Below are 14,736 nucleotides of genomic sequence, written 5' to 3'. Positions count from 1 at the left end.
GACAAACAGGACGTCCTGCCTCTAGCTCATGCTATTGGTTGAACCAGAAGCTGACATGTGGTCTGCATAAACAGAGCACCAAACCTCCACAGTAGTCTTCACTTTCTTTGGGAAGCCAAGCTACTGCACATCATTTTAACAGTGAAAGAAAAGGAGAAAACCTTTACTGTCTCTAAAGGATTTGCAAAAACTTCCCCGAGATCTCACAGACCCAATGGAAATGGTGACTGGCACGGTTTGATACTGTGGAAAGTGGCACATACAGCGCAACAGCACTGTTTGGGATTGTTGTTGTTGCAAAGCGTCTTGCCTGGAGCGGCCTTGTTAAACCATCTAATCGTTTACATCTGGAGTACAGCGGAGGGAGGGAAAGGAGTCGGGAAGCAGGAAAAACAGTGCAAGAGGAGATGCTATGTGAGCACAGGGGCACATCCTGTGACGATAGGACATACCTGACCTACCGATAGACGAAAACAAATAAAGTTCCATTCTTTCGTCTACGTGAACCGTTAAAGGTGTCGTCTTATCATTAATATGCCTGTGCTGCTGTGCATCAGCTGTCTTTGCAGAAGTATATCAGTCCTACAGCTCTCAAGTGTTTGCGTGGCCTTTATCTGACCTGTGGTCCGAAACAGGGCCTTGAAACAAATATGATAGTGATCAGAGATCCAGATCTGGATGTGATGGTGTCCAGGAGCATGACGGCCACCTGTTTACATACCCAACAAAGATCTGCTCTTGTTGGGCAAGGAGACAACAATAATAATAATAATAATAATAAATGCAAATGAAGGTCAACGCGGTCTTGCATTACTACCTAGTATCATACATTAGTCCTATTGAAGGTATCAAATATCCATACTTAAGGGGTTAAAGCTTATGATATGTTATAATACACTGATAATGTGAAGTATGCATGCATGTTAACCAATATGCAACTTCAGTGTGCTATCATTCAGAAACAGCATTCCCATGCAAGTATGAAACTACCTCGCTGGACATTTCTTCAGTCCACACCTCCATTGTTTTTACCCCCACGCTGTCCCCCTTTTGCTTATTTCCTTATCATCACTATCGCTTTTCTCTCCTTCCACCCACCAACTGTGCAACATGTCACCCCCGGTCTACCTCCTCTCTCCAACTCTCTCTCTCGGCTAAGCTTTAACTGAAACCATCTGCTTGGAATACCAGACTGATGAAGGTCTGCTTGGGAGTTCCCCCCACCCCCATTTTGCCTCTCTCTCTTTCTGCACAATCAGATTTTATTAGTGTACACTCCAGCACTTAGTGTTCTGGTTTTAAGAGCACCGATGGCTCTTAATGTGAAATAAAACCCTAGACTCCACATGAGGGGCCACACATGATTCGAAGGGGCCCCGCTGTAGTCGAGGGGGCGGAGGGTGTACGGAGCCCTGCTATCAATCAGCCTGAGAGCCCTTATCACCCTGGAGAGAGACAGATGACCCCCACAACCCGCCAACCCACAGGGGGTTAACCTTGGCCCGCTGACAGGGGGAGGCTGGCCCTTACTCTAGAGGGGCAACTAGGTATTAGCGGTACATATGATAAGTGCACGCATGCATACTTGTATACTTAGAGGACACGTCACAAGTCAGTATTAGTTTGACATACGGCAGGCGTGAATTGTCTAACATGCACAGACACACAAACAGGACTATATTTCATTATGGCCAGCTCTTTATTTTAGACCGGTGAGCAGCTGTGATATCTTGGTGGAACGACATAAAATCTAGTGCATTGTTTTCACAAGTGTTTTCTACGTTATATATACAGTACTGCTAGTGCGTAGTTTGAGTCCCTGCATACAGACATATAGTCTTTAAGGGTTCAGGAAGCAAGCGTTTGAGTCATAGGCTATTGCGTAATGTCTAATGAAGCTAGTCTAGCTATACCTAGAGATTATGTATTTAAAAGTACATATCGCGATTAATTGCATTCAAAATAAAAATAAAAGTTTGTTTTTGCATAATATATATTAATTAATAACATTTTACACACCCGTATGTATTTATGAAACACACACACACACATATTATATATACACATATATACATACATATATACATATATATACACATATACACATATATATACACACACTAGGGATGTTAACCGATGACCGTTTGACCGATGGTTGACCGTATCAACGTTAACCGGTCAAAGTTGTCGGTTGTCGGTTAAAAAAAGGGATCTGTAAATTAGGCTATTACAGTGGACTAAACCCTACTACAGTTAGTCATCTCTTTCTTTCCAAGATCATTTTGTGTGAAGTGAACAAATCCCTCACACTCAGTTTTTCATAACTGGTCTGTTTGTACTTTATAAACCAATAAAAAAACATTTGGCGCGAGGTCACTGCGTTTGGTTTCGCATGCTCACAAGGTTTGCGAAAAGTAAATGCTACAGGCTATTTTTTGATAAATTCCTTTATTCGAATAGTAAATAAAATACAGCAATAAAATAATTAAAATTAAAGTCTCTCCTGGTTGTGTTCCAAATTATTAACATTTATGTCTTTAAGGCTAACAGTATAAAGTGCAGAGTAAGTTTTGTTTCTGTAAATCCTCAGCCATGATTTTTACCACTTTATTAAGTTTTGCTTTGTAGAAAGCATTTCTTTAAAGTGAATTTCGTTTTGTATAAATTGTATCTTAATTTTAATAAATGTTTCATCAACCAAATGCATGTATTTAATAAATAAAAAGCAAATATAGCAGAGTATATAATTACCGGTCCGTGCATGAAGGCGCCAGCACGGCGCGTTTACTTGCATTGCATTGTTAATTAGAACGCACCTCATCATAAATAAATAAAACTCAGCGTAGGCCTATATGCCTCATACAAGCATTAAATATCTTTGCTGCATTTGTTCTAGAACAAACACAGTGCGAGACCTGCTTTGGCCGGTGCGTCTTTTACACATTCTGAAGGTGCCCGTTTAATCCATTGGTTTTATCGTGTTGCAGTCTATTAGGCAACATTCCGCATAAGATGGGTTTAGATTTGGAAATACATTACATCTATATTTCAGTGGTAACAGAAAAGGTGATGATGATCATCCTATGTCTTTATTATTACTACCCCAAACTAAAGCGCAGTCTCTTCTGAGCTGTCATTTTCTTAAATGAGCCGCGGCAATTTTCAAATGAGCTTCACAAACGCCTTTATTTTCAAGTTCAACGCGATCACCTAGTACCTAAACTATTTCGAAACTAAGCACGGCGCCGCGTTTGCGGGACTTATGTTTCGCGCTGTAGGGGATTTAAAAAGTGTTGTGAGGTCTGTGTGTGTGTGTGAGCCGGAGGCAGAGCGCAGAGAGATGCAAGTTGCGAAATTGCAAGCGCGGCTCGAAATGGTAGGTATGTGACAAAAAAATATAAATACTAGAAAATTCATATATAATTATAACCATATGATAGATAATATAAAAGAACTTTAACATGGTTTTTAAATTATTAAAATCGGATAATTATTAAGAAAGTTATGGAATTTTTTATCTCGAAAATTAGGGGGCATTTTGTACCCAATTAAAACAATAAAACTATGAAAAACTGTGACCTCTTCCGCTTGACCAAACACTTTAAAATATCATAACTCATTTCTTGGTCTATTTGCATAATTCAAACACCACATTGTAGGTAATTAAAAGCCCAACAAGATTAAGATGACATCTTTTTAAAAGATATATAAAAATGTTATTATTTTTGATTAACCACTAATTAATGAAACCCAGAGCATCAATCCACGCATATCTTTCCATATGAAATCAAAGCCCTCTCAAATAAAATTGCTGTATTTTTATATATTAAAGAAACATTTAATTGTTTCTTTAATATTTCTTAATTGACTAATAATGCTGGCGAGCAATTTAAATTGTCAGATATTATTAATACATTAATTGATGATTATGTAATTTATCATTCATAAATCAATAAATGCATGCATGTATTTATTTATATGTTTGACAAAATTATGCCAATAATGTAATCTAGAGAGTCTAATCCTTCGTTCTGTATGATTACTTTGAAAAATACTGCACGAATTGATGAAAACGGAGAAGTTTTGGAAGCCAATATGATTGAATGGGCGATTCTGCTTTTGACAACAACGTCACTTGCGGATCTTAAAAAAACACATGCGAATGTTACAATCAATCCCAAACTTCACCTAATTCAAGTTAAATGTATATTCTATAAAAAGTATTTGGTTTGAAACAAAAAAATACTCGCCTTCATAGAGGATTTCAATGTCAAACACGAGAGAAATTTTGCTTCGCTTATAACTTTCTTCTTACGACAGCTGTCTTGGAAATTCGAACGTGAGAATCAACGTGAGGAAGTAATTTATGTCACTAGTATATGGGCTTTAGAGGTATTCACAAAGCAAAGATATGACAGATTTCCTAAGTCACCAACGTGTCTGGCGCTGAATACCTGCTGGGAACACAGCCGTGGGAACAAAGCGCTCGTGCGTATTACGTCATTTTGTCACATACCTAGAAATGGCTGTTATTTTAAATAGCATAGCATATTTTAAACTAATAGGCCTATCGGTTAACCGGTTTCAACCGGCTAATGAGGCTCGGTGGCCGGTCAAGAAAATTTTTCGTTTTCGCCATCCCTAACACACACACACACACATATATATATATATATACTATATACACAAATATGCATACATATATACATATACATACATATACGCATACACATATATTAGGGCACATAATAATTACAGATAATACACACAAAAATATTAAGTAGACACAAAAATTTTTGTATGAGATTAATTGTGATTAATCACGATTAATCTTTTGACAGCCCTAATATAGAGTCAAATAAATAGAAGGCTGTGCAATCTGCTTAATATCTGTAGGCTACATAGTTGTTACCATATACCATGCGTGTACATGAAAATTCAGTGGGTTAAACTTAAAAAAAATGTAACTTTCCAAAAAATGTGATCAACCAAAAATGTTTTCCTAATTAAGCATGACTCAAGTCCATACGACAACTGAAATGAACTGTACTTTTACCCCACCTTCACCATCTTGTCTAATTAAACATGATGACGTCTACTCCAACTAGGACCCTCTCAATGCAAAATATAAATGTGTTATTGTCTTACGAAAGTCTTTAAAGGCCAGAACTACACCTGGAAAATTCAATTTGTGAAAGATGGCCAGCCGAAACCATAAGAACAGGATCACAAGAGGTAAACAGCTTGAAACACTCACCACACCGCCGTCTAACAAATATAGAAGCTGAACTAACAATTCAACTCCCACAGTAATGAGGACTTCTCTAAAATCACTGTATTTTTTGCGGTTTTCCTGTTTCAAGCACTAATTTTTGTAAATGTTAGATCATAGTGGTTAGTGGGAGTATTTGCTGAGCTAATGTTGAATTTAGCAAGCTCGCTAAATTGAGCAAAACCAACACAGACAAGTGAATTGTTCAATTTAACACTAATACACACTTTCGCTTGCACAAGAATGGTAAAAATCGTAAATAGATAACTAAGCTATACATATACAAAGTATACAAAACTAATAAAATCTAAAAAAATCTATCAAATAATGTTATATACAAATACAAATTGTGCACCATGCTGCTTTAAAATCGCTTATGGACAGCCGGAAAAAGTAAACTAGATAAACAAGGGAAAAATGATATTTCGTAATAACCAGTTTACGAACTTTATAAATGAGAAAATGGAATTAATTTTGGAAACAGAATAAAAATATATTCATGGACAGACTGTTAGACAAATATGAAATTTTGCACCGTGCCACTTTAAATTTGATTACAGAAAAACTAACTAACATAACTAACATAATAAATATGTTGCGCAAATACAAGAAACTACCTTGAGATTTCGTAATAACCTGTTTACGAACTTGCTGGTTTCAGACGAAGGGAAAAATTAAGCTACTGTATGTCTACAGTCATCACTCATATATGGGAATTCGCACCATAAAAACAGTCCATCGAGAGTTGAAGACTTTAAAGATTGGGGTAAACAGCTTCGGTCTCGTCAAAAACATCCCGGCACGGAATTAAAGTGGGCATCCCAGAGCGCTGATCTTCTGACAGAACCTGGGCCTGCACCGAGCTGCCTGCATCAGATTAATAAATTGATGAAAAAATGCATTGATACACATGCTCATCCCGAACAGCTTCAAAAGCCTTTTCATTGATGTCACAGAACGTAGGGAGTCGGGTGCGTGTGCGAATACGGCTGGCTTGCCGGTCCTCACAGGGGGTAGAAACACTCCTGAAGGGCCCTGCTCTTGAAAAGCCGGAGAAGGCTATAAACAGAATATGTAATGGCAGGGATGGAATAGAGGGAGGGATGATGGGCAAGCTACGGGTGGCAGAGGGGGGGTTTGATGCCAACTCCTGCTCTCCTCGGAGGAATGGAGGAGGAGCGAAGGCCAAGGCTGGCAGCGTTTCACACAATCCAAAGACTATACAGCGCAAACACGTACATTCATACGCTCGATACGGCTTTTCTAGGACACGAGTTGAATGGTTGCCGGCTCTGTGCGGTTCAAGTTTGACAAGAACCTTCAACGTAATTACTTCCCGAACATTATGTGAATGTATATGCAAGAGGTCGTCAAGTTATTTAGCAAGTCATTTTAACAAGTCTCAAGTATTTATATCCCTTACAAGCTCAGTTTCATTGAAATGAACCCACCGAATAAAGAAAATGTAATCATATTGAACGATACACGAACGAACATTTCAAGGCATTTACCAGATGCTGAAAGAGATGTGCTTGTCTTTAAGGGTGAAGTCTTTTTCTCACAATGAAAAAGACTGTTTATACAGTTGTGATAACAGCATCAACCGAGTGAACATTTGGCAACCACCCTTCAGATCGCCGTCAAAGTTTCTGTCTCCCTCTCGATCTCTGGCAAGCAATCGCACACTTTTAGGGTGTAGGCACAATGTTCACTCTGTTGAACTTAGTTACACTCAGCACTGTAGCAGCAGGAGACGAGAGGCTTAAGAGCCAAACAGGTACAGCCCGTCTTCCTGAATACACACAGACAATTTACTTGCGCTCTTAAAAAAAAATAAAACAAGTACAATAGCACTATTGACTCAACGCAGTCTCGAAGATCCTTAGCTCTCAGACCCGCAGGCAAAGTGAGAACACATGAATGTGGAAAATTGCCTAGCCGAGTTCTGGAACCCTGTTAAAAGACATGTGGCCTGAACTACGACAACATGCTCAGGCATTACAGAAGTGTGTGTCTGCGTGTGCGAATATGCAACAGCGCTATTCTTCACCCAAAGACAAGACTAAACAGTTTAAAATGTAGTTCCACTGAGGTGTGTTTGTTTGCCGACGTGGGCGCCGCGATACAAAAGAGGGAGTTGCGAGGTTTGGCGAGCGGCTCCGTTCGCAACCGTTCTAAAGGGGAGAGGGCCCTAATCCGGCTGCGTTAAAATAACACAAACTCGCGCTGAAAGGTTTTGCGGCCCTGGGAGGTTGAGTCTCTGAAATCGAATGAAAAAGGAGCCTGGAAACGGATTATGACTGAGGGCTTCGATGGCTTTTCCAGGAGAGCAGAAAATCTCTTCAACATGTAAATGCGCAATAAAAGTACTAGGTGCTGGGAAGCGACATGGGTCATTGAGAAACGTTTATGATTGAATCCATATGTTAACAAAACATTAATATCGTACATGTCAAAACCCGTCATCAGAATAGACAGAGGTATTACTGTAATGGGAGCATCTTGAAGAACAGGAAATGATGGGTCTGTTACAAGATTATCATTAACTGTCCATACTGACACACAACTTCATTGCTGTCCATTTCTTGAAATTCACAGTGCACCAATTACAAAAAAAACAAAGGTGAACACAGTATGGGAACTGGAAATGTTAAACTAGATTCGAACCCTGTATCATTTAAGTGTAGCCAGGGCTCAATGGGTTGCCGCATGTTAACTCATTGCTAGCCCACGGCTTCATAAACTTCTTTACTTTAGCGATTTACTTGCATATAAAATGGTCTTAGCTTGCAACTTAAACCATACAATGTCACTGTTATGAATAAAATGGAGTTACAATTACAATATAAAACGAATATCCAAATCGCCTGATAAAGAAAACAGCTGTTGCATCTCTACAAAACATTTTCTTTGTAAACCACCAAACAAAAATATGAAGAACAAAGTCTGTCTGTTAGCTGGTAAAAAATATTTACGAACATTTCCTCAATTAATTGTTTAGTATAATAAAACGTACTGTAGTACTGTACTATGCCGTAACTGCCGTTTCTTTTTCTATTTTATTTCCTCACCATTTCCAACAACAGATGATTCCTTAGGCCGAGTGTAAGCATTCATCTCTGTGACAACCATTGAGAAGAGCTGTAGATATGGCTGGCTGACACACAGTTCTCAAAAACAGTCCCACTGGATTTTTTTAGGAATTTCAGCATTGAGCAGGCGCTAAATCAATTATGGATAAACGTGCACGCCTGCACTTCTGTCCCTTAATACCTCTATTTCCCTATCTGTCCTGTTTTCTCCAAACTCTTTACTCTTTCTGGTTTTGCTCAGAACGTCTCTTACACAACCAGTTCCCCGGATGACAGTGTTCACTGCTAGCTGAATGGAAATTAGCAATATAAGCATCAAGCACACGCTTAAATCTACTCAATGTTACTTAACTAAAATGGGAACGGATAACTAAAGTGGAAGGACAGGTTGATTCTGACCAGTTTTCCCACCTTAGCTAAAACAAAAACAGTTTGAGATGCAATGCAACGGTCAGAAACACCTGTCTGAATGTGTATGGTGGTAACAGCTGTGTTTTAAAGAGAAAACTTTCAAAAAGGGTTTACCATGTAGGTCTGCATACACATCTGCCCACATACAAATACACATGCATGCATTAAATGCCTTTGAATCTGATATATGAAATGTCGAAAAGCAACGTATACCTATACCTACACATACACACACATAAAACAACAGCCTGAGTAAACTTAAGCAAAAGAAAGCATGCGAGACCACATGTGTGGCACTGTAGTCTAAGCCATGTTTAAACATTTTAAGGAATCAGGCTACAATTGGTTTTGTCTGCATTGCTTAAGCAAACGTCAACACACAAATATTCCATCAAATGTCAGAATTTAAATGCGAACTCCACCCCAGAGATATCGGGGAAGTCACCTACAACAAACCAACATATTAGTTTAAATGTTTACTTTATTTGCAATCGCTTTAGGTTTCGCTTTTCTCAGGTTTTCCTTAGCAAACATTGCACATTCCCGGCTACCTATAACACAATTTGTTCACAGTAAGCCGTTTGGTTTAAACAAACGTCTACGTGGAAATAAACGTAAACAAAGTAAATGTAGTGAGACTGTTCCCAGCTGACTCCGAGATATAATAATGAATTTTCAATGTTGCAAAAATGTAGTGTGCCATATAGGCTACACACCATATTTCCATAGGCCTATAAGACTGATTGACTGAAACAGATGGGCGGTTTCCCGAACAGAGTTTAGATTAATCCAGGACTAGGCCTTAGTTATATTAGGACAATTAATTGGTAATAGGGCTGGGTATCGATTCAGATTTTCCAGATCGATTCAATTTCGATTCAATTTTCGATTCCAAGTGGGTAATTATTAAAATCGATGCAGCACCTGAAACCGCCATTTTAAGCACCGAATTAATGAATGACAGGCTTGCCTCTCGCTCCTTGGTAACCTCACGTAAAGCAAAAAATAGGGTGACATCTAGTGAAGAAGACTAGCAATTCGATTAAAGTTAATCTTTCATTCAATGTTTGCAGAAATAAATATGAAAGAAAAAAAATCGATTCTGCTCTTTGAGAATCGATTCTGAATCGACCACATAAAAAAAAAACGATTAATCGAAAAATCGTAAAAATGTATCTTAAACAAACATTACTGGTGTGGATCTTGAGACAAAACAATGGCAGATTGAAATATGTTAAAGGATTACTCCACTTTCATAAAAAATCCAGATAATTTACTCACCCCCATGTCATCCAAGATGTTGATGTCTTTCTATCTTCAGTTGAAAAGAAATAACGTTTTTTAAGGGAAAAAATCCAGGATTTTTCTCCATATAGTGGACTTTATTGGACCTCAACAGTTTGCAGTTTTAATGCAGCTTTAATGCAGCGAAACGATCATCATTTTTGGGGGAAAAAGTACTTACTTATAAATCACAACTAGCATAATCCCTGTCCGGAAAACCGCCCCTCAGATTTATTTCTGTATAATAACGTTATAAAAATAAATACATATCTTAAAGTAAATGCAATAATAGCAGTTTACAGTAGCAGTTTTGTGGTTTTTATCCTAATTTCCTAAATCCAACATCACAAATTCTCCACTTTTCCCATGCAAAACATTGATGCTACTGTACATAGCTGAACATACCAAACTTTTGTAAGGCTAAGTGAACACAGTCTCAAATTACCCCAATTCTGAATGAAAAGGGGTAAAACAAAACAGATCCATTAGTTTCCTGGCAAACAAACTCTAAATCTGTGCATTTGTTTAAAAGTTGGAGGGAAACTGAAGATAATTCAGATTCTGAGGGGCGCCGTCAAGTTCCTCAGCTTTGTTTGGAAAGTTCCTTACGTGATTTTGACAGCTGTGACTGAAGCTGTCTGAGCGCGAGCTTAAGATTAGTGTGTAAATATCTGAAGTATGCCAACCTCTCATTGTCTGACTCGCAGCTCGGTCTAGAGGTGCCGAATGACAGGCTAAGCTCATCTGCCTCACTGACCCCCTGTCAAACAAACACATTTTTCACTCGGCCCGCACTAAATCTGATATACTTTAGGACTAGAGAGTCTGCGAGATCTTACTTGGGGATTATCTGTATCCTGAAACTTTCAAATAAAATATGAGCGGCGAGTGCAAATCCGTTCGGGTTCGAGAGGTTTGGCAATTTCAATGCGAGGAATAATTGGAGAGTTAAATCGGTATGCTGCCATGGAAATATTCGGTTATGGGGTCATTTGCAAAATGATCAGCTAATCTTAGAAAGAGAGAAAGTTATAAGCCTTATCCTGAATGACATCATCTGAATATTTCCTAGTAATCCCATATTAGCCTCTGGCTCTTTAATGTGCATTACGTTAGCGATAACAGAGGGGTTTTTCATATGCCACATCTGCCTGGTTTAAAACACCAACGCATGAGTGTATTTCTTAATATCACAATAAATTAGTTCTGCAAATACTTTGACAAGTCACAAAAAATAAACTTGCAAAGGTTTAAACCTCAAACATTCACACATGCAGCCTGAGGCGCTGAGGGTGGGATGAACTAGGGAACCATGTTGCTTCAAGATAATTTAAGCCAATTGGCTCTTCCCACAACAAAACTGTATAGGCTGAGGAACAAAAGAGAACCTGGGCCCTACGACTATGCAACATAGCCTGCAAGCAGCAGCCATTACGCTAATGAGGGCCTATGGAGATCCCAATGAAGCCATCAGCATTCACTCGGAATGACAATGCAAGACTAACGCCTCAGGAACTGAATGGACGGGATTGGGAAGGAGGGAGAGCTCAGGCGGAGAAGTGAAAAGAAACGGAGAGGCCAAGAAAAACTTGGGATCATAACTTTTCACTCAAACGCTTGGCCGAGTCCAATCAAATCACAGGGTGAGAAAGAAGGATCTGTGCATTGGAATAAACAACTTTTGGGTAGATTGGGGTAGATAGGTCGCAGTTAGTAAAAAGAAAAGCCTTATCTGGGATTGTGTTTTTTTTTCTTTTTTGCACATACCCAAACTTTCATACTCTTTTTTTCCACAGAGCGCTGATGTATAACACAGCAGCAAAGCCATACATGAATGCCTGCCGAGTTCTTTGTAAACTGCATTGAAAAGACCCAACGCCGAGGCTAAAAGGGCAGTCAACCTTTCCCAGACACGAACACAAAACTCACAACACATCTATAGTGAGAGAACAGGCACCAACGTCCAACGAAAAAAGCGAATGGACACCCAGATAGAATTTCGGTTTGACAGAGTCGCTCTCTCAGCCAGCCTAATCTTATTTTAAAGCAAACTAAAGCGGACCCAATATGCTTAATTACAGCCAAGTGGCAGACAGCTCAGAATTACATTCATTGTGTATTAGCTCAATAAGCCAAGCATTTCACAGACAAACAGAAAGAGAAATCTACAGCGTATATTTGGCCAGAGGAACAGACAGGGAAATTATGGGGACGAAAAACTTTCGGCAAATTGACCTCCCCAAATGAATGCAAATTCAAGTCATAAAGCTAAAGCACACAATTACAACCAATTTTACTTCAGTGCTCACTGAAATGACATAAAGCCACAAAAAGCCATAAAATCTTGTATGGGCATTTAAAATGTGGCATATAGACAAACACTTCACACTGGATCTCAGGATTCAGTTTAACTGGTAAATGCGAATGTCACTTCTAACATGTTACTATGATGTGCCTGTAAAGAAAACTAAATTCCTGGTTTGTTTACTAGTCATTCACTTTGTATTTGTACTACCTAACAGTACAGTTATTACAAGAACAATATATTTAAATAAAAACTGTTGCTCAAGGACACAATAAACACAGATTTTGGAAAAGACAGCAATATTCTGAATAGTGGTTGACCAGTGTGACTACAAAAATGGATTCTGAAACTTTGACATTTAGTGCAAAAGTTTCCCTTCAGAAAACCTCTTACAGTTTAAGAATGAACTTAACAAAAGTCATCTGATTTAAAGCAACATGTTGGTTTCGTGAAGACACCACAGAGGGTCAAATTAAAGTTACTAGTGGAGCTCACTACTCACCGTCCTCGCGCTGGGAGACAAGGCGCCGTTGGCTATGTAAGGATTGGCAAGATCTGGGATCATTAGAAACGGGTAGCCTGGATAATGTGGGCTCTTAAAAAATCCCCCATCTTGTTGTCTTCTCAAAGCTAGACAGCGGAAGATAAGGAGAGGGAAATATTAGGGATGCACAATAGGTTACCTCACAAGTTCATTCAGCGCGAGCGACGTCTTACCTTCGCTAAAATACTCCCGGGCTTTCTCGTAAGCTTCAATGTCAGCTCTCGGTTGAGGGCGCCTTTCGCTTTGCTGAGGTGAAAACGGAGAAAAACAAAGTTATTTTCCGTCGACAACAAACACGGCTATTGGGTTTGACAGCATGCAGTCGCCTGCGACTTACCTCAGAATCGGACGAACTGCTGTTGTTTTCCGACTCGTTGACTAACGACGACTTCACATCGTCCAGATCTCGTTCGGCTGACACGTTTTCGCAGATTTTGTCTTCTTGCTCGCCCTCATCCTTGAACGAGATCATTTCATCGTTCGCCCCCAACTCATCTCCCCCACCTCCGTTTAGCTGCGGCATGGTTGCGATTTTCTCGCAACGGCAACAAAATCAAGAGTTTGCGTTACCAGGCGAGTCTCTCCGAAGCGCAACAGAATGCTGCGGTCCGCTCAATGCACGAAACGCGCACACACACACACACACGATGTAAACACGAGATCTTGATGTTTCAGAAATAATCCTTGACGCATGAGATTAAATCCAAGTTGCCCATGATTACTATTAAGAAGCGATCGCACAAAGGCACGAGAGTTTCATCAGTATCCCTGCAACAAAGTTTGCAAACTCAACTCCAGACGTGAAGCGCCGTATCCTCTTGTCCTGAGAAACAACTAAAAAAATGAACATCCGAACTGAACTCGCGCGTAATTTCGGGTATGTATGTCTACATACAAACAGTTTCTAATTATTCAGGGCACGAGTTTGTCTATAAAGAGGCAACCGTTACCAAAACACGCGTACTGATTACAACAAAGTTGCAGCAGCGGTCGCTTCGTCTCCGTACTCGCTGTCCCAGTTTTTAACTCGAAGAAAACGCGAATTCCACTCCAGATCAGCTGATTGTGTCTGTCGCCCTGTCCGGTAAAACAGTCATGTTTGATAAACTGAATCGCGGACAGTCAAATCGGTGGTTTTGGAGACGACGCGGCTCCGTTTCCCTCCACGTTTTTAGCTGCTGATGGGGAATGCGCAGCAGCGGAGCGCGCGCGTGTGTGCTGGAGGAGCAAAATGCAGAGGAGGAGTTAAGAGCTGAAAAACGACACTCCATTCAACATGCACACACACACTCGGAAAAGTTTAAAGGAACAGTTTGTTCGGAGTTTAATTCTTGAAATAGTTTACTGACACCACGTCCCGTGATTGCGTTATTGTTATTTATACAAGTTGTTCCAGGAGGTAATGTTCTTAAGTCATGAAATTGGCTTGAGCATATTTCACACTTAAAATTAAATGTACACACTATTGCGTACATGCTTAAGTTATATTTCATTGCGAGTATCTTAAAGTGTGCTATTACTTTACTAAGTGATTACGATTTAAAGGGGTCATATTATATGATTTTTAAAAAATATGTAAAATAAGTCTTTAGTGTTCCCAGAGTGTGTATTCGAAGTTTTAGCGCAGAATACCCCACAGATAGTTTATAACAGCATGTTAAAAATGTACCATTTTTAGGTGTGTCCTTTTAAATGCAAATGAGCTGATAAAATGCAAACACTCATTGCCAGGGTGGTGTTTTCATTGAAATTGAACTCAATTTTGCTGTCAATTATATTTCTCTCTCTCTTTATCCCTGTACTAAATGGCAGTGCCGTGGTTGGATAG

The 14,736-nt window shown here is 39.4% G+C and overlaps 1 protein-coding gene across 1 annotated transcript in view; it reads right to left on the bottom strand.

The window, feature by feature from the left end:
- The window catches only part of tcf7l1b (transcription factor 7 like 1b), a 59,920-nt gene extending 45,790 nt beyond the window's left edge, over positions 1 to 14,130 (bottom strand). The window contains exons 1-3 of the mRNA XM_065247633.2: positions 13,246 to 14,130; positions 13,082 to 13,154; positions 12,867 to 12,994 (exon numbers count right to left, since the gene is read on the bottom strand). Of these exons, the coding sequence (XP_065103705.1) occupies positions 12,867 to 12,994; positions 13,082 to 13,154; positions 13,246 to 13,431 (387 nt within the window). The 5' untranslated portion in view covers positions 13,432 to 14,130. The remainder of the gene's footprint in view (positions 1 to 12,866; positions 12,995 to 13,081; positions 13,155 to 13,245) is intronic.
- Between the last annotated feature and the right edge of the window lie 606 nt (positions 14,131 to 14,736).

The sequence above is a fragment of the Paramisgurnus dabryanus genome, chromosome 11 (genome assembly GCF_030506205.2).
Source record: "Paramisgurnus dabryanus chromosome 11, PD_genome_1.1, whole genome shotgun sequence".
In the NCBI taxonomy this organism is placed as follows: domain Eukaryota; kingdom Metazoa; phylum Chordata; class Actinopteri; order Cypriniformes; family Cobitidae; genus Paramisgurnus; species Paramisgurnus dabryanus.
This window is presented reverse-complemented; position numbering and strand designations above follow the sequence as displayed.